Source organism: Bombus impatiens, unplaced genomic scaffold (genome assembly GCF_000188095.3).
Source record: "Bombus impatiens unplaced genomic scaffold, BIMP_2.2 scf_0217, whole genome shotgun sequence".
Lineage (NCBI taxonomy): Eukaryota > Metazoa > Arthropoda > Insecta > Hymenoptera > Apidae > Bombus > Bombus impatiens.
The window spans coordinates 2,013,334-2,034,346 of record NT_176636.1 but is presented as its reverse complement, the minus strand read 5'-3'; the positions used below and the strand labels follow the sequence as shown (position 1 = coordinate 2,034,346).

General features: G+C 41.6%; 1 protein-coding gene across 1 annotated transcript in view; it reads right to left on the bottom strand.

The window, feature by feature from the left end:
* Positions 1–20,130, bottom strand: part of LOC117151446 — an 80,210-nt gene extending 60,080 nt beyond the window's left edge. The window contains exon 1 of the mRNA XM_033319789.1: positions 20,074–20,130. Coding sequence (XP_033175680.1) covers positions 20,074–20,130 — 57 coding nt within the window. The remainder of the gene's footprint in view (positions 1–20,073) is intronic.
* Between the last annotated feature and the right edge of the window lie 883 nt (positions 20,131–21,013).

The following is a 21,013-nucleotide window of genomic DNA, read 5'->3' as shown; positions in this document are numbered from 1 at the left end:
CGGAGTCCCGCCGCCGAATACTGCGAATTCCACGGCGTCCCGGCGGCGGATTCGGTGATTTGCCGCCGCGACACGCCGGACACGAAGCGGCGCTTGTAACGCCGGCGTGTTCCGCCAGTGCCGATAAACACTTCAAACCCGCCTCGATGTCCCCGCTTGACAGTCCAAGTTACGCTGATGAGCCGCGAACGAGAATCAGAGAAGAGAACACCAGCACCGATCTTCTTCTTCTTCTTCTTCTTCTTCTTCTTCTTCTTCTTCTTCTTCTTCTTCTTCTTCTTCTTCTTCTTCTTCTTCTTCTTCTTCTTCTTCTTCTTCTTCTTCTCTGTTTGAGAGGGGAAAGAACGAAGGTAGAACGGTGCTGATTTCTGAACGTGGCCTGCAAATTGTTCTCAGTCGACGATTCGATTGTTTTGGAAATACGAAGTAATAGGTTGTCCGGAAAGTTTCTTTTGTTATATAAGGAACCAACAGACACACAAGGTTTTTTGTTTTATATTGTTTTGTCGAATTGCGTACGATCCATTTTGTTCCGTTGAGATAAATACAGAGATATTTCACAGACCTGCTTTCGCCTTTGTATGAAGCTACGCTGTATTAAAAAACACGTTTGCGAAAGAAAGATATTTTTCGGACAACCTAACGGAACAGCGTTTGACAGACGCTGTTTTATTTTTAAGTTAAGTTTAGGGTTAGGTTAATGGGGGTAGGTTTTATCGTCTTTCTTAAGGGTTTTCTCCGTGGCAAACAACAACTTTGCCGGAATTAAATGTTTAGAGATCTTTGTTCGTGTAACCTTGTTACGTAATCGTATGATTTCGATCCTGCGATAAACTCGTAGAAAATTACGCTGAATTTTTCATTTATCACGCGTTACAGACTATTCCTTCGGGATATCGAAGTAGAACCACGAAGAAGTTTGAAAGAAACGTAATATCAATTGCACCGAGTATAAAGAACACACGAGGATGCTGTTTCTAGACTCTCGGGTAAGTCGAAACAAACTTTAACGAAATAGAGTGGAAATTTCAACTCGCAGCTTGTTCAAACCCATTTTGTAAGCTGCGCGATGACGTGGATCGTTAAAATCGCTACGGACAACGCAACCCGTCTCATCGCCTCATTTGTCAAATGCCCTAACGAACGTCGAGAAAGTCGAACAGTATCGACGGCTAAAATTTCAACTTACGATACAACGATTTCAATTGCAAATTCGATAGAGTGCAGATTCCGAGGGAAACGTTCAAGAAATACCAAGATCCTCTGAAACCCTTCCATCAGCTCGTAATATAAACAGAATCCCCTCGTCTAAAAAACGTGGTGAGGCTGCCGGAAGTCGCTCGATCAGCGCCAAGCAACACGAAATACTCGATTCCACCTTGTCTAACCAATCCGGCTTATCACTATGCATAAGACGAGAGAAGAGGTGGGTTGGTTCGATAGAAATCGGACAGGACATAAAGACCCGGATCGGTATACCATTAATACTCCTCTCTCATCTAGCCAATCCTCTTACTCGCAAGAACAGTATCCTCGCGCCTTGAGTCCCCTTTAATTAGTCAGCCTTGAAGAGAGGACAGACTGCGGCGTCTGTGCATAAGAATCGGACAGAGAATCGCGCCGATTCCCTCGCTTACTTAACGAGAAGAGGAATGCCTGGCTCGCCTTCGTTAGACAGAGAAAGATTATTAATTTCTCTGTTGAACCGCGTGCCTGAGAGAATTCGATCGACACGATTGTAATATCGCAGCGAGACGAGGATGAAGAGATAGATACTTTCTCGGCGATTCGAAGATAACGACACGGCACTGAATTTCAGTGTAAATTATTTTGTCAAATTTCGAAGCACAGGGGCGAGTTATTATTTCGTACTTTATAGCAACAAAGTATCTCCGAAGATCGGGGAATTTGCATCTTACTCGTCGATGTTTCCAATTGGCGATGTATTTGGATCACGCGACTAACGTTAAGTATGGAATGGGCGAAAACTTGCGAAATTTGAAGATGATGGTGGACTAAGATAGCGTAGTAGGTTGTTCGAAAAGTTTATTTCGACGCAGGTGCACGACGTTCTTTGTTTTATATTATGTTATCGAATCGCGTACGATGGATTTTGTTCCAATAGAGTGAAACAGAGATATTTTGTGTTTTATATTATTTTATTGAATTACGCACGATTCGTTTTTCTTCCTATAGAGAAAAAAATGTGCATCCGTCGTTTACCTGTACAACGAGAGAAACTTCCGGGACAACCTAATAGTAAGAATTCTGGGAAATTGCGAGATTTCAAAGCCTACGTTTCCGGTGCACCGAGCCACGAAGAAGATCCAATAAGAACTGCTATTTGATCTCTGAAAAATTTCCAAATTTCCAGATTTAGGCTTCCCGGCGTAGATAGAGCTCTGGCAAGTTTCGGAATTTCCAACTTCGAGCTCTCTCTCTCTTATAAAGAAAACTCCAATGAATTACACGATGGAGTTCCAGAACTTCGATCTTCTAATGCAAATGAAATTATCACAAATTTCACTGATACACGTGCATACATACGTTCACGTATATGTATGTACCTGTAGCTAATTATACAAATATAATACAAATAAAATAGCCGAAAAATAGCGAAGAGAAATGTCTGGCTCGCCTCCGTCAGAGGGAAAGATTATTAATTTCCGTTGAACCGCGTGCCCGAGAGAATTGGATCGACACGGTTATGTATGTGTGTGCGTGTGTGCGCTACGTATGCGAGAAAGAGATGCAGATAGTGGTCCTACGGTTGGAGGATAATGGCCCAGCACCGCGACCAACGCCGGACAAGGGAGCACGAAGGACGAGGAAAGACTTCTGGCGCCACTCCGGGCATACCACTCGCTTTCGTCCGGCATGGCCTCTCTTTTCCTTTGCTTTCTTTCTTCCTCCACTTCGTTCTTTCTTCTCTCTTCTTCGCCCTGTCTTCTGCAGTCTCTTCGCTTCGACTTGGCTCGGCTCGCTCGCGTACACGCTCGCGTCTTTCTCCGTTGTTCCAGCCTCGATCCCACACTGATATCAACCGGCACCGGAGCCTAACTTATTGTCTTATTATTGGACCACCTAGAGAAGCGGCCTGCTTTTCCATTCCCTGGGTTTGAGAAAGGGACGAGGAGATCGAGGAGAATCGTCGAGAAACTCGGCCAGAGTGTTGGATGATCGCACGCGGAGCTTTCGGTGGCTGCGAGCGTTGGGAGAAGAGCGCGGGATGACGAGGGTGGTGACGGAAGCGAGCTTCGGACGATTCCGACAAGCAATCGATCGATAGATCGCGGATTTTCTTCGTGCCAATTCCTATCTTCCTAAACGTAATTAAGCGAACGCAGTGCAAATAGGAATTTACTTTATTCGTCGTGCTCTGTGTATTTTGTACACCGTACACTTTGTACGCTGCTTTCTCATATCGCGGTTTTAGGCATTTTTGCGATCTTAAATTTCTCGTAGACGCGCAGAAATCCGCAGTCTACTAATTGGAAACGAGATTGATGGTAGAAGTTTAAGGAAGTTTGAAGCAGTTTGCTGTTTATCGTATTTCACAAATGGGTATTATGGTTGCATTGGATTTCTCATATGTAATAATTATGCATATGTTATTGGGACAGAGAGAATGGCTCCTAACGGCAACTAATAATAATTATTAGATAGTTATATCTAGCGGTAATATTTCTTTCTTATGTAATCATCATTTTATGTATTATTACGTACTGCTATTTAATAATTAGACTGGAGATACTCTAAAATCGATACACCACAGACTTTAATAATTTTTCTCTATTAAAAATTATTTACCATATCGGTAACCGTGTTCCATACTGTAGCAGTTGCGATCATTTATTGCTCTAGTTATTATACAAATCCATTCTGCGAAATTATAACGTCTCTTCTACTTCTCCTCTTAGAAACTTTCCATTGCTCGACGTTATGTTCAAACGAGTTACGAATAGCGCGAATACACGCACGTACAAACAATTCAATATTCGCTAGAAATCCTTAAACAGAGATATATTACGGTAAGCGTGGATAATAACGATCGTAAAAGTAAAGCGTTGCGAAACCAACTGACAGTATCTTACATTAATAGATGATCGACGATCCACTCTTTATAACTTTTATATTAACCTGCAACATTACCAATCGAAGCCAATAGATCAATGGCGAATTCTAAACTTTACCAGGCCTGGTTTCAAAATTTAATTCAAAGTTGTACCTTCGCTGATACTTCTTTCGTTCGTCTCTAACTTCACGTAAATTTTCATATTAAATTAAATCGGAAAATTGATCGATCAGACGACCGAGGAATTTACGCGAAGTTAGACGAACGAAAGAAATAACAACGAAGGTAGAGAATTGAAAATGAAATGTTGGAACCGGTCGTTTGACCGAGCCTGGTAAGGTAAGCGTTAGTGTTAAAAGCACCGTAAGAAGTCGCAGCCCTCGTGCATACGCGAGAATGATAATGTTCGTTCTACTATAGTAGACAAGAAGGCGACAATGTCGCCAAATTGTCAATCGTACGTCGTATCGTCGTTCTCTGTGTGCATTAACATAATGGTAGAAGAAGTTCGAGTCGAAGAAGCGCCATTATCCGCAGTTACGAGTGAAATCGTTGCCATTACAGGGAATGCCTTATGAGCTCGGGCGGGTGCGTAAAAGTGCCACTAACTAACAGGTTCTATAGAACGCCATCGGAGGGTATAGTAAGCAATAAATTGCGCACAACAGCCGTCTAAGGACGGAAACCAAAGAGACACTTAAAATCCACTGTCTCTCTCGTGGAACTGCATAATTTAACTCGACTCCATTAAAACTTCGGATAAAACGGTAAAACGGAACCGTGGAATAATTACGATCGAGCAACTGCGTTCCCGCTGGGCTGAAATTCCCAGCTGAAATTTGAAAACCCTACAATCTTTCCGTAATTTTCCTGCTTAATGTACGAATGGCTGCCAGAAGTATTTATACTTCTCTACGTATATTTACTTTGCGATGAAACGTTTCTCTTATCAGTTTCTTTATCTCATCTCGATCATATTCAATTTTTGTCGTCGTACGAAAGCAATTAGTACTTTTACGCTACTTCGGCTTCCTCAATTACAACGAATGCAAATACCCTTTACAGTGCGTTTTAACTAAACAAACAAGCAGAGATTAGATTTATTTTTCTATTACGTAATTCTTAATTGTCACGTTCATTCCTAGATTTAATGCAATTTTTGTCCTCGTACGAAAGCAATTAGTACTTTTACGCTACTTGGGCTTCCTCAATTACAACGAATGCAAATACACTTTATAGTGCATTTTAACCAAACAAACAAACAGAGATTAGATTTATTTTTCTATTACGTAATTCTTAATTGTCACGTTCATTCCTAGATTTAATGCAATTTTTGTCCTCGTACGAAAGCAATTAGTATTTTTACGCTACTTGGGCTTCGTCAATTACAACGAATGCATCTGTGTGCAAATACCTTTTACAGTGTGTTTTAACCAAACGAACAGGCAGAGATTAGATTTATTTTTCTATTACGTAATTCTTAATTGTCACGTTCATTCCTAGATTTAATGCAATTTTTGTCCTCATACGAAAGCAATTAGTATTTTTATGCTAGTTGGGCTTCGTCAATTACAACGAATGCATCTGTGTGCAAATACCTTTTACAGTGTGTTTTAACCAAACGAACAGGCAGAGATTAGATTTATTTTTCTATTGCGTAATTCTTAATTGTCACGTTCATTCCTAGATTTAATTCAATCTGCGTCTCGATCGAAGCAATGTAAATTCTAAAAACCGCTGGAGCTACAACATTCTTCCACCGATGATTCCACTGCTATTCTACCGATTCTAAATCTCGACGTTGGCTCCCTAAATTTCATTCCAATTTCCAAATTTAATTCTGTTTTCCTACTTCTCCCGATAGAAACCACGTAAACATGCCGAAGCTTCTCATCTCTAAAACTGTGGTATTTCTCTCAGATCGATCGTTCCACTATTTATCACTTCACAAATCCTAGTTTTTCGCTTTTTCCAATCTCGTTCCGTTCGAATCGCGAGCCCCGGAAACTTGTCGACGTCTCCCCTCCAAGAAAAACCAAGGATCCGCGTGACGCACCCTCTTGGCCCTGAGTCGTGTCGCGTCGTAAAGCAATTAACAGTTATGGTAATAATCGCTAACGATCCCCTAAACAAGGCAGGCCTAAACAAGGACAGGTCGAACTGAGGGGAAAAAAAACAGAGGAGAGAAGAAAAAAAAAAGGGAGGAACGAGAGGCGCAGGGCAGTGGAAGGAGGCCGAAAAAGGAGTGGCCTGAGTGGCTTTGGTAGCAGGAGGCAGAAGAGGCGGCGGCCTAACGCGACGCAGAAGAAAGAAAAAGAGGATGACTATGACGATGAAGAAGAAAGGGAAGGTCGATCGAGCGAGGATTATACGACTGGACATTTCGGGCATTTTTACGAAAGGGACGCGCAGGAACGCGTGTTCTATTAGCTAAGACAAAAGAGCGGCGCCTAGGCGGGGGACGGGACCCCCGAAACTGTCCGACAGCGTTTATTTATGCGGCGAACCGCGGAAAAAGATGTAAGTCCCCAGGGTCCCTTCTACGGTGCATTCCGGCCCCGGCTCTACCACCGACCGACAGGGATATTATCTGCCGCAAGGATATAATCGACGTGTCCTCCGACTCGTGAGGACACATTTTTGCCGGCCACTCGTACGAGAACCAGCGTCGCTCGACACGCGTCCTTCACGCCGCTGTTTTTCGATGTTTCAGGAACCAAGCGGTAAAGAGCATCGTCGTTCTCGATCTGTGCTTCGCGAATGAAAAGCTTTCCGAGGGACGTTTCGTTTTTTGCGCTTTCAACGATGCCGATCCAACGATAATTGCAGGAAACGATCACTCGATACGCGAATCTTGCGTGCCGCTGTTTTTTTCCTGTTTAGGAACCAAGCGATAGAAAATTAACATTTTTGAACTGTGTGTTTGCAAATGAGACGTTTGCGAGGGATATGCGATTATTCGAACTGCGACAATTTTTTAACGGTGCAACTGATCGATATGGAATTACGAGAAACGATTACAAGGTTCTTGGTACCCTGGTTCGGGAATGAACAATTTCTTAGCTTTTCACGTCCATCGAAACATATACAAGTTGTAGCTGGCGTTATTTCTCGATATTTTCTAACGTTCGAGTAATCATAAACGTACTCGCGACTCGTATATGAATCACGATAAATATAAAAGAACGTCGCAAATTTTTATTTCGCATAATATTCCCAAATTAAATTCAATTGGATTTAATGAAGGAACTTGCCTCGATACGAAATTCTTAAATAAAACAAGCCAACTCGTGGAAAAGATTTATCTAATAGACGATACGTGCACGTGTATGAAATCTATGAAAAATTGTCCAAGTACTTAGGAGTTTCGTTCGTGGACGAAGAACGAGCCATTTTTCACGACAGTCACACCTCGTAGATAGGATCGGACATTGTTGCAGCAACAACAGTCGGTGGACGCCTTTTTCGCTCGAGCAGGCTGGCGTTTCTTGTTGCGTTTTATTTTGCACAATGTCGCAAAGCAGAGAGAGAGTGGAGCCTGGCGCAATAAGCGATGCACTCTCGCGCAACTTTATCGTAATCGATGCAAATTTATTCCGCTCCTCTCAAAGGACTTTGTTCTGGCCTGATCCTCGATATTCCTCCTCCCTTCTGCCACCCCCTTACGACGTTCACTCCCTTGAAAGAAAGTAGATCTTGCAGTCGACTTTCCTTCTTTTTTCTTCCTTCTTCTCTTTAATTTTTTCCTCTCTCTTTTTTTCCCTCTTTTTTAATGAATAAAACAAACTACAACTCGTCGGTGCAAATTCGCTATTGCTTTTCGTTTTCCTGTCTTTCTTTTTGGCTCAAGTAGCGCAGTTCCATCGATAATCGTCGTCCGCAGGACGGAATTATCGACGAAGTGCTTGGTAATCGAATTGCGTTTCAGACGGCGAATGCAAGATCTTAGTTTCGGAATTGCAATGTTATTTCACGAAGGTGGAAGCGAATAAGCGGAGGAATGGAGGTTCGCGAGCTTCGAGCTAATTTATCTTACTTCGACAAGTTTCGAAGGAATAAAAGAATTTTCCATTTCGTAGCGACAAAATCTTGAAGGCTGAAAGTCCGCGATATTTGCCAAAAAATCACAAATATTTTGAGTCTCAAAATTTTGTATTTCTCGCACGAGCAAAAGTCCGGAAGCTTGCACCACTTAAACACATGGAATTTCGAAATTTCGTACAAATCTGACCATCGGAGAACAAACGTGAGATTTGTAGACATGCACGCGCTATAAATTTCTGTCACGCGGCACGCAGTAACGTGAAAATATCCTGGTAAATAAATACGCGTACGTTTCGAGATTCTCCACGATATTTCCATATGCGAATTTTATTTCCCAGGCCTCGGACAATCTCGTGAAGCGGTTGTTGAGCGATTAATGAAGGCGTGCACGGCGCACGAACTTCTACTGATATTCGCGTGCCGTTTCGTGAAAAGGACGATAATTATGGCTGGCGCGAAAGCACGTAACGTTCGTGTTACCGTAAATTGCCGGTCGAGCACGGCATTGTGCTCTTGAAATCGGTGATTAAAAAAAGAGAAAGCTGGCGATGGTTTCCTTTCTTCAACCGTTTCCACGAAATAAACAGACGTAGATGGAAGAAACGATGAAAATTCTTACGAATCTAATCTTTCGCAGTTCAGTAGGCTGTGTTCTTAACAACTATAGTCGTATATTTTCAAATCCATAATCTCCAATCGTTTAATTTAATCCAGAGGATCCAGCCTCGACAATTCCCCGCTGCGACACGTTATGCGTTTCGTTGTCACCAAGTTTCACCGATCATATTCCAAGTGAACGATGAATTTCGTCAACGGGGAACAATTTCAAAGATCGACGTTTGCCAACTTTAAATAAAGGAAAATAAATGCAGACGTTTTGTCACAAAAACGACGACGAATTTCATCGACGAGGAAGAATTACGAAAATTGATGTTTAGCATTTTTGAATGAAGAAGAACACACGGTTGCGACGATTTCTTGCCGAGGAAACTTTTTGTACAAAGATAGAGGAATTTTTGAACCCTCGATTGGTACAATTGTTTCTGTGCAAATTATAGGAAATATTTGAAGATGCAAAAATCCATAGAGTGCGCGTAATGCACAGAAACAAAATGAAATATCCAAACGACGATACTTGTTACAATATTCGAGTGAAGCAATCGCTCATCGCGGTTCCACTTTTCTAATTATACTCGCAGATAGGAATTTGCAGAAATATCTATTGGGTTGGCAACTAAGTGATTGCGGATTTTGTCAATACCACCTAATGCCAAAATCCGCAATCACTTAGTTGCCAACACAAAAATTGAATTATTCTACTAAACTGAAAAGTACTTGGAATAAGAAGAAAAGGAGGTTCGTTCAACGAACACGATCATAAAATGCGAATATATTCTTTGAGCGATTCTTGGCAAACAAATTTCTATCAGATCACATCTTGGACGAATCATTCTGATAGATGAAATTCGAATAACTTTGGCCTGCAATTCCCGCTACGAAATAAGACGTAAAGGAAGCAAGAAGATATAAGAGAAAAAGGGGCACGATCGGTGATCTTAAAGAAAGGAACACGAAGGAACGACACGATCACAATCAGAATCACCTCGGGCCCCATTTAACAACGACAAGCATAGAACACGACCGCAGATCAGTGGTCACCCCATTTGACCAGGGCCCTATCGTTGATCAGCGCTGGTGCGAATGACAAATGTCTGTAGGGTCATCGTCCACTTGTACATCCAAAATACCAACGACAAAACGTCTTCTTCCCACGAATCAGATCCTCCTACTATATACAGTGGCTACTACAAAAAGTATTAGCAAATCATTGAATCTATTATATCTACACTTATATACCAATTAATTAGATCCGACTATAATAAATTTCATTATCGCAATAACGTTCCATAATGTGCCACGTAATAATTTTTATTACCATTTAGTAGTATCTTTATATTGGGTTGGCAACTACGAGAATTTGTTGCTACCAAAAAATGCTTCAACGTTGAAAAAGAAGGATTTATAGCAATACTGTCTTGTTAGCTATCGTAATTCGAATAAGAGTAAGTCATTCGCGAAAGTTACCATATTTTAGGCGTTCAGCATGCGATGTTGGTCTATGCAGATGGTGCATTTGGTATCTGAGAAAGATAGCTTATTGTTCCATGAGATTTCGTATAGTGGCACTGTAAGTGACAAACGTCAAGTTTCCTGGAAGCGAGAAAGAACTTCTCTGATTGATCTGAAGCGAACACGAAGCGTAATCGAAATAAGAAAATGTTCTATTGTTCGCACTGATGCGGTGAAAATTCGTCAGAGAAGGAATTATATTTGTAAAAAAGCACCAATTCTGTTCGTCCTTAAATGAATTGTATAAAAACAAAGAACATGTTATTTTTACATTTATCACAGACGTATGTGTTTTATAACGTGAGACGATGTTAAACGATGTTGACATCACCTTCTAACGCTATTAATAATTAATTATACCGCGGATGTTTAAGCAATTTTATATTTTTATAAATACAATTCAAGAAATGGAATCCAAATAGAAATTTGTTTGCTCGAAATCGTAGCAAGCGCTTCGTTTTTTAATATTTTATATATTTTTGCATATTATACGCATCCGGTAGATTCTTGAAACGTTAAAATTCCTCAAAATGCATAAACATCCGCGGTCTATTAATTATTTACAAATGAAAATTGCTCTTAAATTCCGTGTCACGATATTTCCACTGGCATATTGGACATTATTCGATAAAAAGAAAGATAACATCTTTTAATTTTTCCACTTGCAGTGTCGTCTGGGCAGAACTCTTCGATTATTGAGCTGTCTACGGTGAAGCTCGTCGATATAGTTAAATCATTATGATAATCGTGCTGCCTTGTTGACAGCAGACCACTCGATAAACCAGAACCTAATAAAAAAACGCTTCGGCGGAAAGTAAGAGTATAAATACTCTTATTAGTATATATTCGTACTGCTAAAATACGACTCGTCAGTCGAGAATTTTCTATATTATTTTTATTTCGCGTGTCTTCGATAGACATCGTGCGAAGAACAACGAGTTGGGCCGGTTTATCTTGTCCCTGATTGATAAATTAATCGGCATTAGGAGACATAACACCGACACTGTTCGCCAGATCGAAATCGAAACGAACGTGGTTCGGGTTCTGAAGATTCCAGGCCTCAGCTCGTTTCACGACAGATCATCCAACCACCCTGACATCATCAATAACGTATCTGCTGATGTATCTAGACGTGTCTGAGGGTTGACACAAGACTTTCTTGCATCGTCGTTTTGTATAAGATTCTGTGAAAAGCTTCCTGCAAATATAACGAACGTTTTACGAAAGAGTAGATCCTCCGAGAAAGGTAACATTCTTTGAAACTAAACTAAAAAAAAAAAAAGAACAAAATGGAACGCAACCAAAATAAGGAACCTACCTACAAAACTATCCATAAACGATAAATCCGCTAAAAAGCAAAGATCCGCCACCTTGTAACAAGTATCCAACAAAGAGAGCTAAATAGGAGAGTTAAAAGTCAACTGTTCCATAAACGAAAAGCTGAAGGAGACTAAACAAGAAAGCCTACCTGCGAAACCGTATCCCATAGAAACGAAGAATAAGCCGTAAGCCTGACGGCAAAGCAAACTTCCACCGCCTCGACTAGCGAACTAAGAAAATTGCATACGTATAGAGGAGGGTGAAATTTTAACTGTCCCGTAAACGAAGCAAGGGAAGGTCCCGCGAGAGCCCATCGAAATACCTTTACGTCTCCATAACGCGGCAGTCTTTCTCTCTCCCCCTTATACTCGACTTTATAACGCAAAATTAATAGAGCTTATCCCTGGCAATTTATCATGGGATTACGGTGCAAATACGTCAACGTAGGGACCAGTCGTCCACCCCTTCTCACCCCCTTTCGACTTCTCGTCTCTTCGTGGCCTCTTCCCGTGGTCCACGACGCGCCATAGGCGCAGCAATCGCTTCCTGTGTCAATAAACACGGCTCACCCCGGCACCCTAATTCAAACCAGCACCCAGGGGGTGATCAACGAACCGGTGCCATCCCTTCTCCCTAATGTTCCTTCCTGAATTTTACAGTCTTTCCTTTTTCGACTCCGATACCAGAGGACAGAGACTTCGTTACCACGTAATCGAGGGTGAGCTGTCTAGTCGAGGGTGAGCTGGTTCACGATTGGACCGTGTCTGTTGCGTGGGGGAGGGTGGAACAGGGTGGTTAAGTGAAAAAGTAGCTAATGGAATCTTGTTCGTGATTTTTGCCCGCTTCTTTTTTCATGGTGTCGATTGGGTTTGGTTAAGTGGAAGGTATGGTGCGTGTACGTGTACAAGGTGTGCGCACGGCCAGGGTGGTGGCTGATAACGCTGGGAAGATGCACGTCAAGTGACTTTTAATTAACAAGAGGCACTAGCGCAGGAGGCAGACTTTTTGTCTTTTTATTTGTACGTAAGTTACGTTTAGACCGCGGATCTTTCCGCGTTTATTGGAAGTTTCGAGGCGCGAAAATGCCCGAGTTCTATCTTTTTTCATATTCACAAAAATATGAAGTCGCGTAAATATCCGAAGTCCAGTTACGATCGAACGCTCAGAGGAGAGTCAGATGTAAATACTTGACTGGTTGCTTGTTTTAGATATTGTGAATTTAAATGAAGATATTTTATGGCAAAGAGTATATCGTATTATCGGTATATTAGTACTATCATAATATTATTTAGTTGAATTTAGAAACAGAATTAAGAAAAATTCGATCATCTTCCGATGGTAAGTAGGAGAACAGTCGATATACTTAAGAAAAGAACGAGTTTGATGATTTTGTATGAACCATCGCCGCGTTTTGCTATTCTAAGAGAAAACTTATAAGACAATAAAGTCATCCAGTGGAGAATAAAATATCGTACCATAAACGACAAATTGTGCGCACAACATAGTTACCTAAAGGCATCCAAAAGTTAACGATGTTGTTTCAGATTTGTTATCAAACTACAAGAGATTCTTCTATCATCCTTCTATCTATCAGTGCCAGATAATACAAAACATTTGAACAATTTCACGCGAGAAACTTTGCAAGCTACTTATAATACTTATCAGAGAAATACGATGAAAAAATCGGCACAGAAAAATCACAGTTATTAGTATTAGAAAATTAAAAGAAATTCCAAAGGTATGTACGATAGAACGTTCACGTAGAATTCACATAAAAAATCAATAAGAACGTGGAAAATTTACACACGAGATTTCACTTCCACGAATTCGTTTCGTCTTCGAGGGTCACTGATTTTATCGCACTATAAGCAGGCAGGATTTGTAAAAAAATATTCGTTAACATAGTCGTGGCGTTGATCGTCACGAGCAGCCGAGCAATTTTTTGTGACAGTGGTCGAGGAAAGGGTGTCTCACGGGCGATTATGCGCGAAAGGATGAACACCGGCTCGATTTCGAGCATTGGGGTCGCAGACGAAGACACGACACCCCGTCGTATCGCTGTCTGCCCCCCGGTGGCTGCATTATTTGTTAGCAATTTTCCGAGCTGTCGGCCGGCCCCTTCTACCATCCGATCCGGCTCGATCGTTATTGCGGTCATTGTCATTGTAATCCGGCCGGGAATAATGCATAATACGAGAGAGTGTGCCGCGTGTGCGTAGCATCCAGTCACGCCGATGCAGCATCACGTCCGCGAATCGATCGGCTCACGGATCTCGACATATCGTTGGATTAATCGTCTCTTACGAAAATACTAACGTCGCCTTCTCTGTCGTATTTGTTGAGGTTGACTGATAAAAGAGCGAGTGGATGAATTTGTAATAGGAAAATATATTTAAATAAATAAAGGTATAAGTTTATGCTGATCCAGGTCCTCACTCTCATAGTGTTACAATACAATAGAATCGATAGGGAGCACGTTTATATGTTTATAACAAAAGGACATTACCGAAAAAATTAACTAGCTTTGGCTAAAGGCTACAAGGAACATAAATAGAAATTTGTTTATTAGACCTTGTTCCTAGACCTTGTAACCCAAAACATAATGCACATTCAAATCTCTCCTTATTTAGAATATTTTTGTTTCACTAAATTCCATTTTCCGCGTAATAGAGGTCACGGATATACATAAATAAAGATGTAGAGTTTTTCTTAAGGTAATTACTTCAACAGTATTGTAAATATATTTTCTAAAATTCTGACGTGTATTCTAAATATATTTTCAGGTGGTAGGAAATAAGATGCTTTTTATTTTCGTCGTTATCGTTGGATTAATCACTTCCTTGAAGGATACTTAAATGGTCAAATATATTTTCAGATAGAATAGTGAAAAAATTCTTTCTTATTCTTACTGTTATCGTTGGATCAGTCATTTTCTCTAAGAAAGCAAACATTGCTTTCATTAGCAAGCGATTGTTAAACAGATACTTCCTTATTTCTGAAGCAAATATTTTCTATGAATTTTCCACAGCCGACCGAGCAACGTGGTTTACCACAACGTTATAAATATTAAATATATCAACTGTCTGCGAGATATAGTTGAGCGACTATGAGGATACGAGGGAAATGGAGAAGGAAGAGCTAATTGTGTGTTGCGAATAAGAGAAATGACGGAGAAGAAAGAAGAGAATCGAGCCAAAGTAGAAGAGTGCAGTGTGTGATAAATCGGGTGGTACAATTCAATGCAAACGTAGTTTATAGCTGCTTAGTTTAAGCAGAATTATCTTAAATAATACAATAAATAAATAAATACACCAATTTCTCCAAATTTCATACAATTATTATAAAATTATAAAATATAAACATAAAATACAATACAATATAATACATGAAGAATACAATATAAATATACGAACTCCTGAAATTCTCCGTCACAGCCACAGTATTAAACCACAGAATTTGATAACATCGATCGATGGGAAAAATTGCGCGAAGGATTAATTGCGTCAACGCAACGTTTTTCCTTCTAATAAATCGAATAACACGAGTGGCAAATCGAATAACCCGTACGTGCATTATATCGATGTAGAATCATCAGCTCGTAAATAGACGATGATAAAGCCGGCCACCCTTCACAGATGTACGAGGTATTAATAAAGCAAAGGTAAAAGGGGTGGTTACCTGGTTACAGGTTCTTACTGTCTTACTGTCCACGTGAACCGGTCGATGTCGAAATCCGATTACGCAATAAAGATTCGCAAGGGAGTAAATAGAAGACGGCGAGGCTGAGGCGGGTTTTGCGGTCCGTTTATCCCGCCACGAATCGTAATTTGTAATATACCGACGTCCCCGGGATGAAAAATAACGCGCTCGAACGGCGAATAACGCGTCGACGTGGCCGACCTGTCGAACGGTACGCCTCGATGAGCCAGGAAGACGTATACCGGGTGAGACAGCCGATGTTCGTTCATGGAACCAGTCGACTGATTGATGAGACCTCTTAAGTAACCCTGGATTTGCGTAATTTTCAATTTGCGAAACCGAGAGGGCGATGTTTGGTGTTTGCAGCGAGGTGTTGCAACCACGTTGTTTATAAGCGAGTTCCACGTGATTTGGATAATTTTCCAGTGACATTTTTATAGAAAATTAGTAGGTTTATGAGTACATAGAGACAATGCAATTTGAGTTTCAATAAAAAGACAGCTATCCATTAGTCAACCTATAGATCGACATCTCTGAGTTTGAGAAATTTGAAATCGAGATGGAGAAGACATCTAAGTTCGAATCTATTTACAATCTTTTTCCTCCGTACGGTGTCATCGATTAAATCAGCAACTAATTAAAATTCCATCCGAATAATCGATATAAATGGAGTGATAAGTAGCTGCTTTAATACGATAGAGTATAAATCTAGATCATTCTTATCTCGTGCGCAATTTTCGTTACAAATTCTACTATTTAAAAAAGATTCATTCTTAGAATCTTGTCCGCTTCCAAACCGCATAATCGTTTCATCTTCTATCCTCTTGCCTCACTATCCGGGCTGGAGATATTTTCGTCAACAATTATAGAAAATTTCAGAATGCGAAAATACACAGAACTCGCGTAAACAGTGAAAAATGTGGAAAATATTCAACATGAACGACACATCGTAATAATTAATCGACAGAGTCAATCTCTAGCTGGCTTGCATCGTTTAAGTTACGTTGACAAAAAATACAAATTTACATAAACATCCGCAGACTACCCGCTATTAATCAATTCTCCGTTGACCGGCAATTAATTTTCCGTTTCTAGTACCGCGTGACAGAATTCTATAACTGTGTCCAATTTACTGGATCATGCAGCTGACAGCGGCCACCCGGTAGATCGCGTGGATCGCAACGTAAAGCAGCGTGAAAAGAAACGAGTGCCGGCTGACACGTAGCCCTTTGAACCAGGACAGGTACATAAAGATATACAAGTGCAGGCGTCGCAATTCGGCCGGTTCCACGACGTGTAATCACGTATGCAAATGGCGACGGTACGCGCGCGCGCCAACGCCAGTGGAACGGGTCGCAAGTAATGCGTAACTGTCGATATCGCGGCCGTTTCGCACGCTGACAGGACAATGTGCACGCGCGACCGCCCGCGAGCTGGTAATTTGTACCAGGGGAACGTCCGGTTGCGCTCGCGCGAACCCGCCGCGGCTGTTTCGTCCCACCAGACGCGTTCTAACCACTCGTCTCTGTCATTCTAACGAAGCTTAGCGATTTAGAACGGTTCGACGATCGTTAACCTCTCGGTCTATGATTTTTAAGACACGATATCTAATTAACAAGTCGATTGGAATATTATACGCAGACTGCAGATTTTTGCGCAGCTTCATATTCTAACGAAAATAATTTGAAGAATCGTAACGCACGTAGAAAATTGCGAACACCATATTTTGACATAATTCGTTCGAATTTCTACTCCAACGTCAAAGGTGTCGTACGCGAAGCTGATAAAGTTACTCGGAAAATCGGGGGACTCTCACGTGCGCACGAAGAATCTATTTCCACCCCATAGGATCCATGGATGTTATGACAATGATCGCGATGAAACGACGAACGAGAAGCGATTCGACGCAATCACACGTGGACCTGACACGCGATCGTCGTCACTGGTTGCATCCGTGGAAAAACGCCACGTGAAGGGGAGGAAATGTCACCGAGCGGAACCCAAACTACAGCCGGAAGTCGGTGGTCACGTGGCCAGGGCGACGCGCGACATTGTGTACGGTATAATAAAGCGTAGCCTATGTCTGTCTTCGTGGAAACGTAATAGTTCTCTGTCTCTCTAGCACGCTGATTTATGGTAGGATACGTAGCGATCGCATTGGGACAGCCCCCTTTCTGTCCACGTTGGGGTTGCGTTAAGAGGTCGAGGGCATCGGGATCCGGCCAGAGCAATTGGGTTTACTGGTCCCGGGGATTGGTCGGGATTTGCTTTGGCTAGACTGATAGTATCCGTGGCGATTAGTAGATTACGTTCGTTTATGCAAGATTATGTAAGACCTTGGCTCTTGAGAGTTGACTCCTAAACGATAATCTAGTTGGACGTCAAATAGGCTATTTTTATGCAATTTCTGTATCTTCGTTGTTACGATTAAGGCACATGGAACCTACGTATTGATTTATTTTACCAGTTAAAGATCGTAACAACTACTTGGAATATTCTTTCGGGTTAGGTTATCCCAAAAGCGTCTTTTGCTATCTGCACGCAGCCGCTTTATCCGGCAAGGTTTATATTTACAAACGTGAAACCTAATCTGTCAAGTGTCGTGGTTTCTATAGCAATGATTCGGTAAAATAATATAAAACAAAAAATGTGGTGCATTATTTCTTTAGAAAACGGGTCAATCCTTAGAGACAATCTAATACTTTGGTATATTGTACGCATTTTATACATCTTTGTTCTAACCAGAGTTTCAATAAACGTATGAACATCAGCGGTCCACTCACAGAGGACTATGATAATTTACGTTAAATTATTAAGATCGCGGACATTTAATTTTGTTTCGTATTTTAAACGCGGTTAGATAAAACGCAATCGCTTACATTCTTAACTCTAATAATCGAAATCCTAACAAGAGAAGATACTTTCGTAATACGTTTCGTCCCAACGTGATTTTTCGTAATCTCGCGGAATAGTTGCAATATCAGCCTACATCCGTAGGTAGAAATTATTTGCAAATAAAATAGTAAAATCTATTATCGACGATAACCGAAAAGGAAAACGAGAATGTTCTTCATTTAACGAACGAGAAAATCTTCTACACCGAGACGACCACTAACCCAGCAAATCCACGCAAAACGTCCCTTCACTGACCCGACAAAAATCCATATCTCCCCGGCTGGACAAGCCAAAGAAGGGTTGTTAACGGAACATTAACTCCATCTCCTCGAAGCGTTTCACATAGAAAAGAAGCAATCTCTTAATTCTCCGACTCGGTGGGATCACAAATTTCCTAACTCATTCTCATTTCGAGCACGTACCCTCGGAAAAAAGGAAGAGAAGGGAAAAAAAGGAGGGGAAAAAAACGGTCTGGATAGGTCGGCAGGGGCGGGGAAATCAGCGTAATAGAGAGATCGGAAGGGGAGAATGGTGAGTCGAAGCGATCGGTCACGGTGTTCTTATGTTAATACCGCGACGGTTCTGCTCTGCTCGTCTATTCGAGCGCGCCGCACCAGCGTGGCGAATCCTCGAGTTTATCGCGGGGGTGTGTAGCCACTGTAACCACTAAAACCATCGTCGAAGCGCGGGGAAGGTGGCGACCAGGGGGTCGCGACGACGACGACGCCGCAGAAATTCAACGTTACGCCTAGGTGGAAACGGGAAAATCGATAGAATGGGAACGACCGTGGCTTGTCTAAACAGATCGTAGTTGAATAAATATATCTGGCGGCAAGATTACCAGATATACTTTCGATTTTATATCTTCTATTAACTTCTAATCGAATTAAAGACAAGGCCACTTTGAAGTAAGATAAGTGGAGCGACAGATGACCGACGAACAATCTCATAATCAATGAAATGAGAATTAAAGAGTCTTCCGGAAATTTCCTTCCAATTATCCTAATTACCTAAGATCTATAATTTCATGGAAATTGTTAGAAATCAGACCAAAGATTATTACGACCTCAGAGCAGCGAATGAAAAATAAAAGATCTTGTAACGAGCAAAAATTTCCTATCGAACACTCGAATTATCTAAAATCCACAATTTCGTAAAAACTTGCAAGGAGATCGTATCGAAAGTCAATACGATGTCAAACTATTCGATGAAAGATAAAGAGTCCTCTGAGAACCAAAAACTTCCTACCAGCTACTTTAATTCTGCCTAGAATCCCCAATTTCGCAACAACATCGTAATCTCAAAGTGTCTCGTCCAAAATGAAAAATCCTCCAAAAACAAATAATGTTTCACCTACTCGTCAAAAAGTTCTCATCAGAATACTCAACTTCGTAAAATGTGGCCAAAAAGAAGATCACGCGAAACAAGATAGCCGCGTACATCAAACTACTCAATGAAGAGCGAACGATCTTTGTTGAAACGCGCGGTACCAAATTCATCGCGCGATTGATCAGAAGGAGCAGCCATTAACCTCACGTCGAAGAGTCAGTCGTGTTGATCGTGGAGCTCGCTGGCGAATTATTAATCGCGCGTTCAAGTCCGAATCAATCAGGCGAGTGACGCGACCGGCTGATAAGAGGTTCCAGGCGAGTAGATGGAGAGACCACCCTGGACGAAGTCGATCCGCAACAACCGAGAGACCAGGGGCCGATAGTTTCCGCGATTGTGAGAAACCATCGGTCCAGGGAAGCTGTGTGCCAGTGATGTAGAGGGCTCTCCTTGACCCGTAGGTAGAGGGAGGGCCTGGTGTTGTACCCCGCGGAGGTTGACTCCGGCACGGTGGTCCAGGTCAACAAATCATAATCGTGGCCGCGACCGGGTAACGAGAGGAGAGGCTGAATGCATCTTACCCGTGAGAGGTTCTTCTGTATACAGGGTGGCTTTCGTTTCACCGAAGACTCGGTCATGTTCGTATCGTCGAGTGATGGAAATATGGTTGTTGGATGGACGGTATGGCAGTATAACGGTTTTCAGTGTGTTTCGGGGAATTGGACGTGTTGAGAATGATAGTTTTCGTTTCCAACGAAAATTGTTCTGAATCATCCTGTAGAGGCAATCTATCGTTATACGGATCTTTACGAGTAAAGTTGATGTAAATTCGATATGGATGATTTGCAGTGTTTTGACATTGGATGATACGCGAATTGGGGATGTTGTAAATGGTGGTTTCTATTTAATTTTGGTAAAAGTTGTTCTGAGTCATCCTGTAGACTCAATCGTTATACGGATAATTTATGGGTAAAGTTGATACTGGCTGGTTAATGCAAGTACCAAGATTTCGAGAGTTTTGTAATTACATGATTTGCGAATTGCGGATTCATGAATGGTTGGGTTTGTTTTCGTTATACACAGGATGGCTTTCGCTTCATGGAATTGATTCTGCATTGCTTGTTGATGTTGAATGGACGATGTACTACGAAAATTTTTTAAGCGTTTTGCATCTAGGTTATTTATTCGTTGTAATTTTATGAATAGTCTTTTCCTTGTTCTTGCAAAAATTTGTTTCCAATCTATGACTGTTCCACTGGTATTTCCATCGGTATTAGTCATCGCTGTATTCCAAATCTTCATCATAAATTCACCAGTAGCCAGAGAACGTTTGACCGAGAGGAATTTAATTTCCACTGCTTGGTCCAGGATAACCTGGCCGCTAAGCCACGGACACGGGCGACTAGGATCATAGTATTTAATTCGTGGTTCATAAATCGGGGGCATTCGTGCGGGCCCCACGTCCGCGAGTCGACCCATTGGGCTCCGGGACCACCTTGTCGCGGCGCGGCCGAGCGTGGG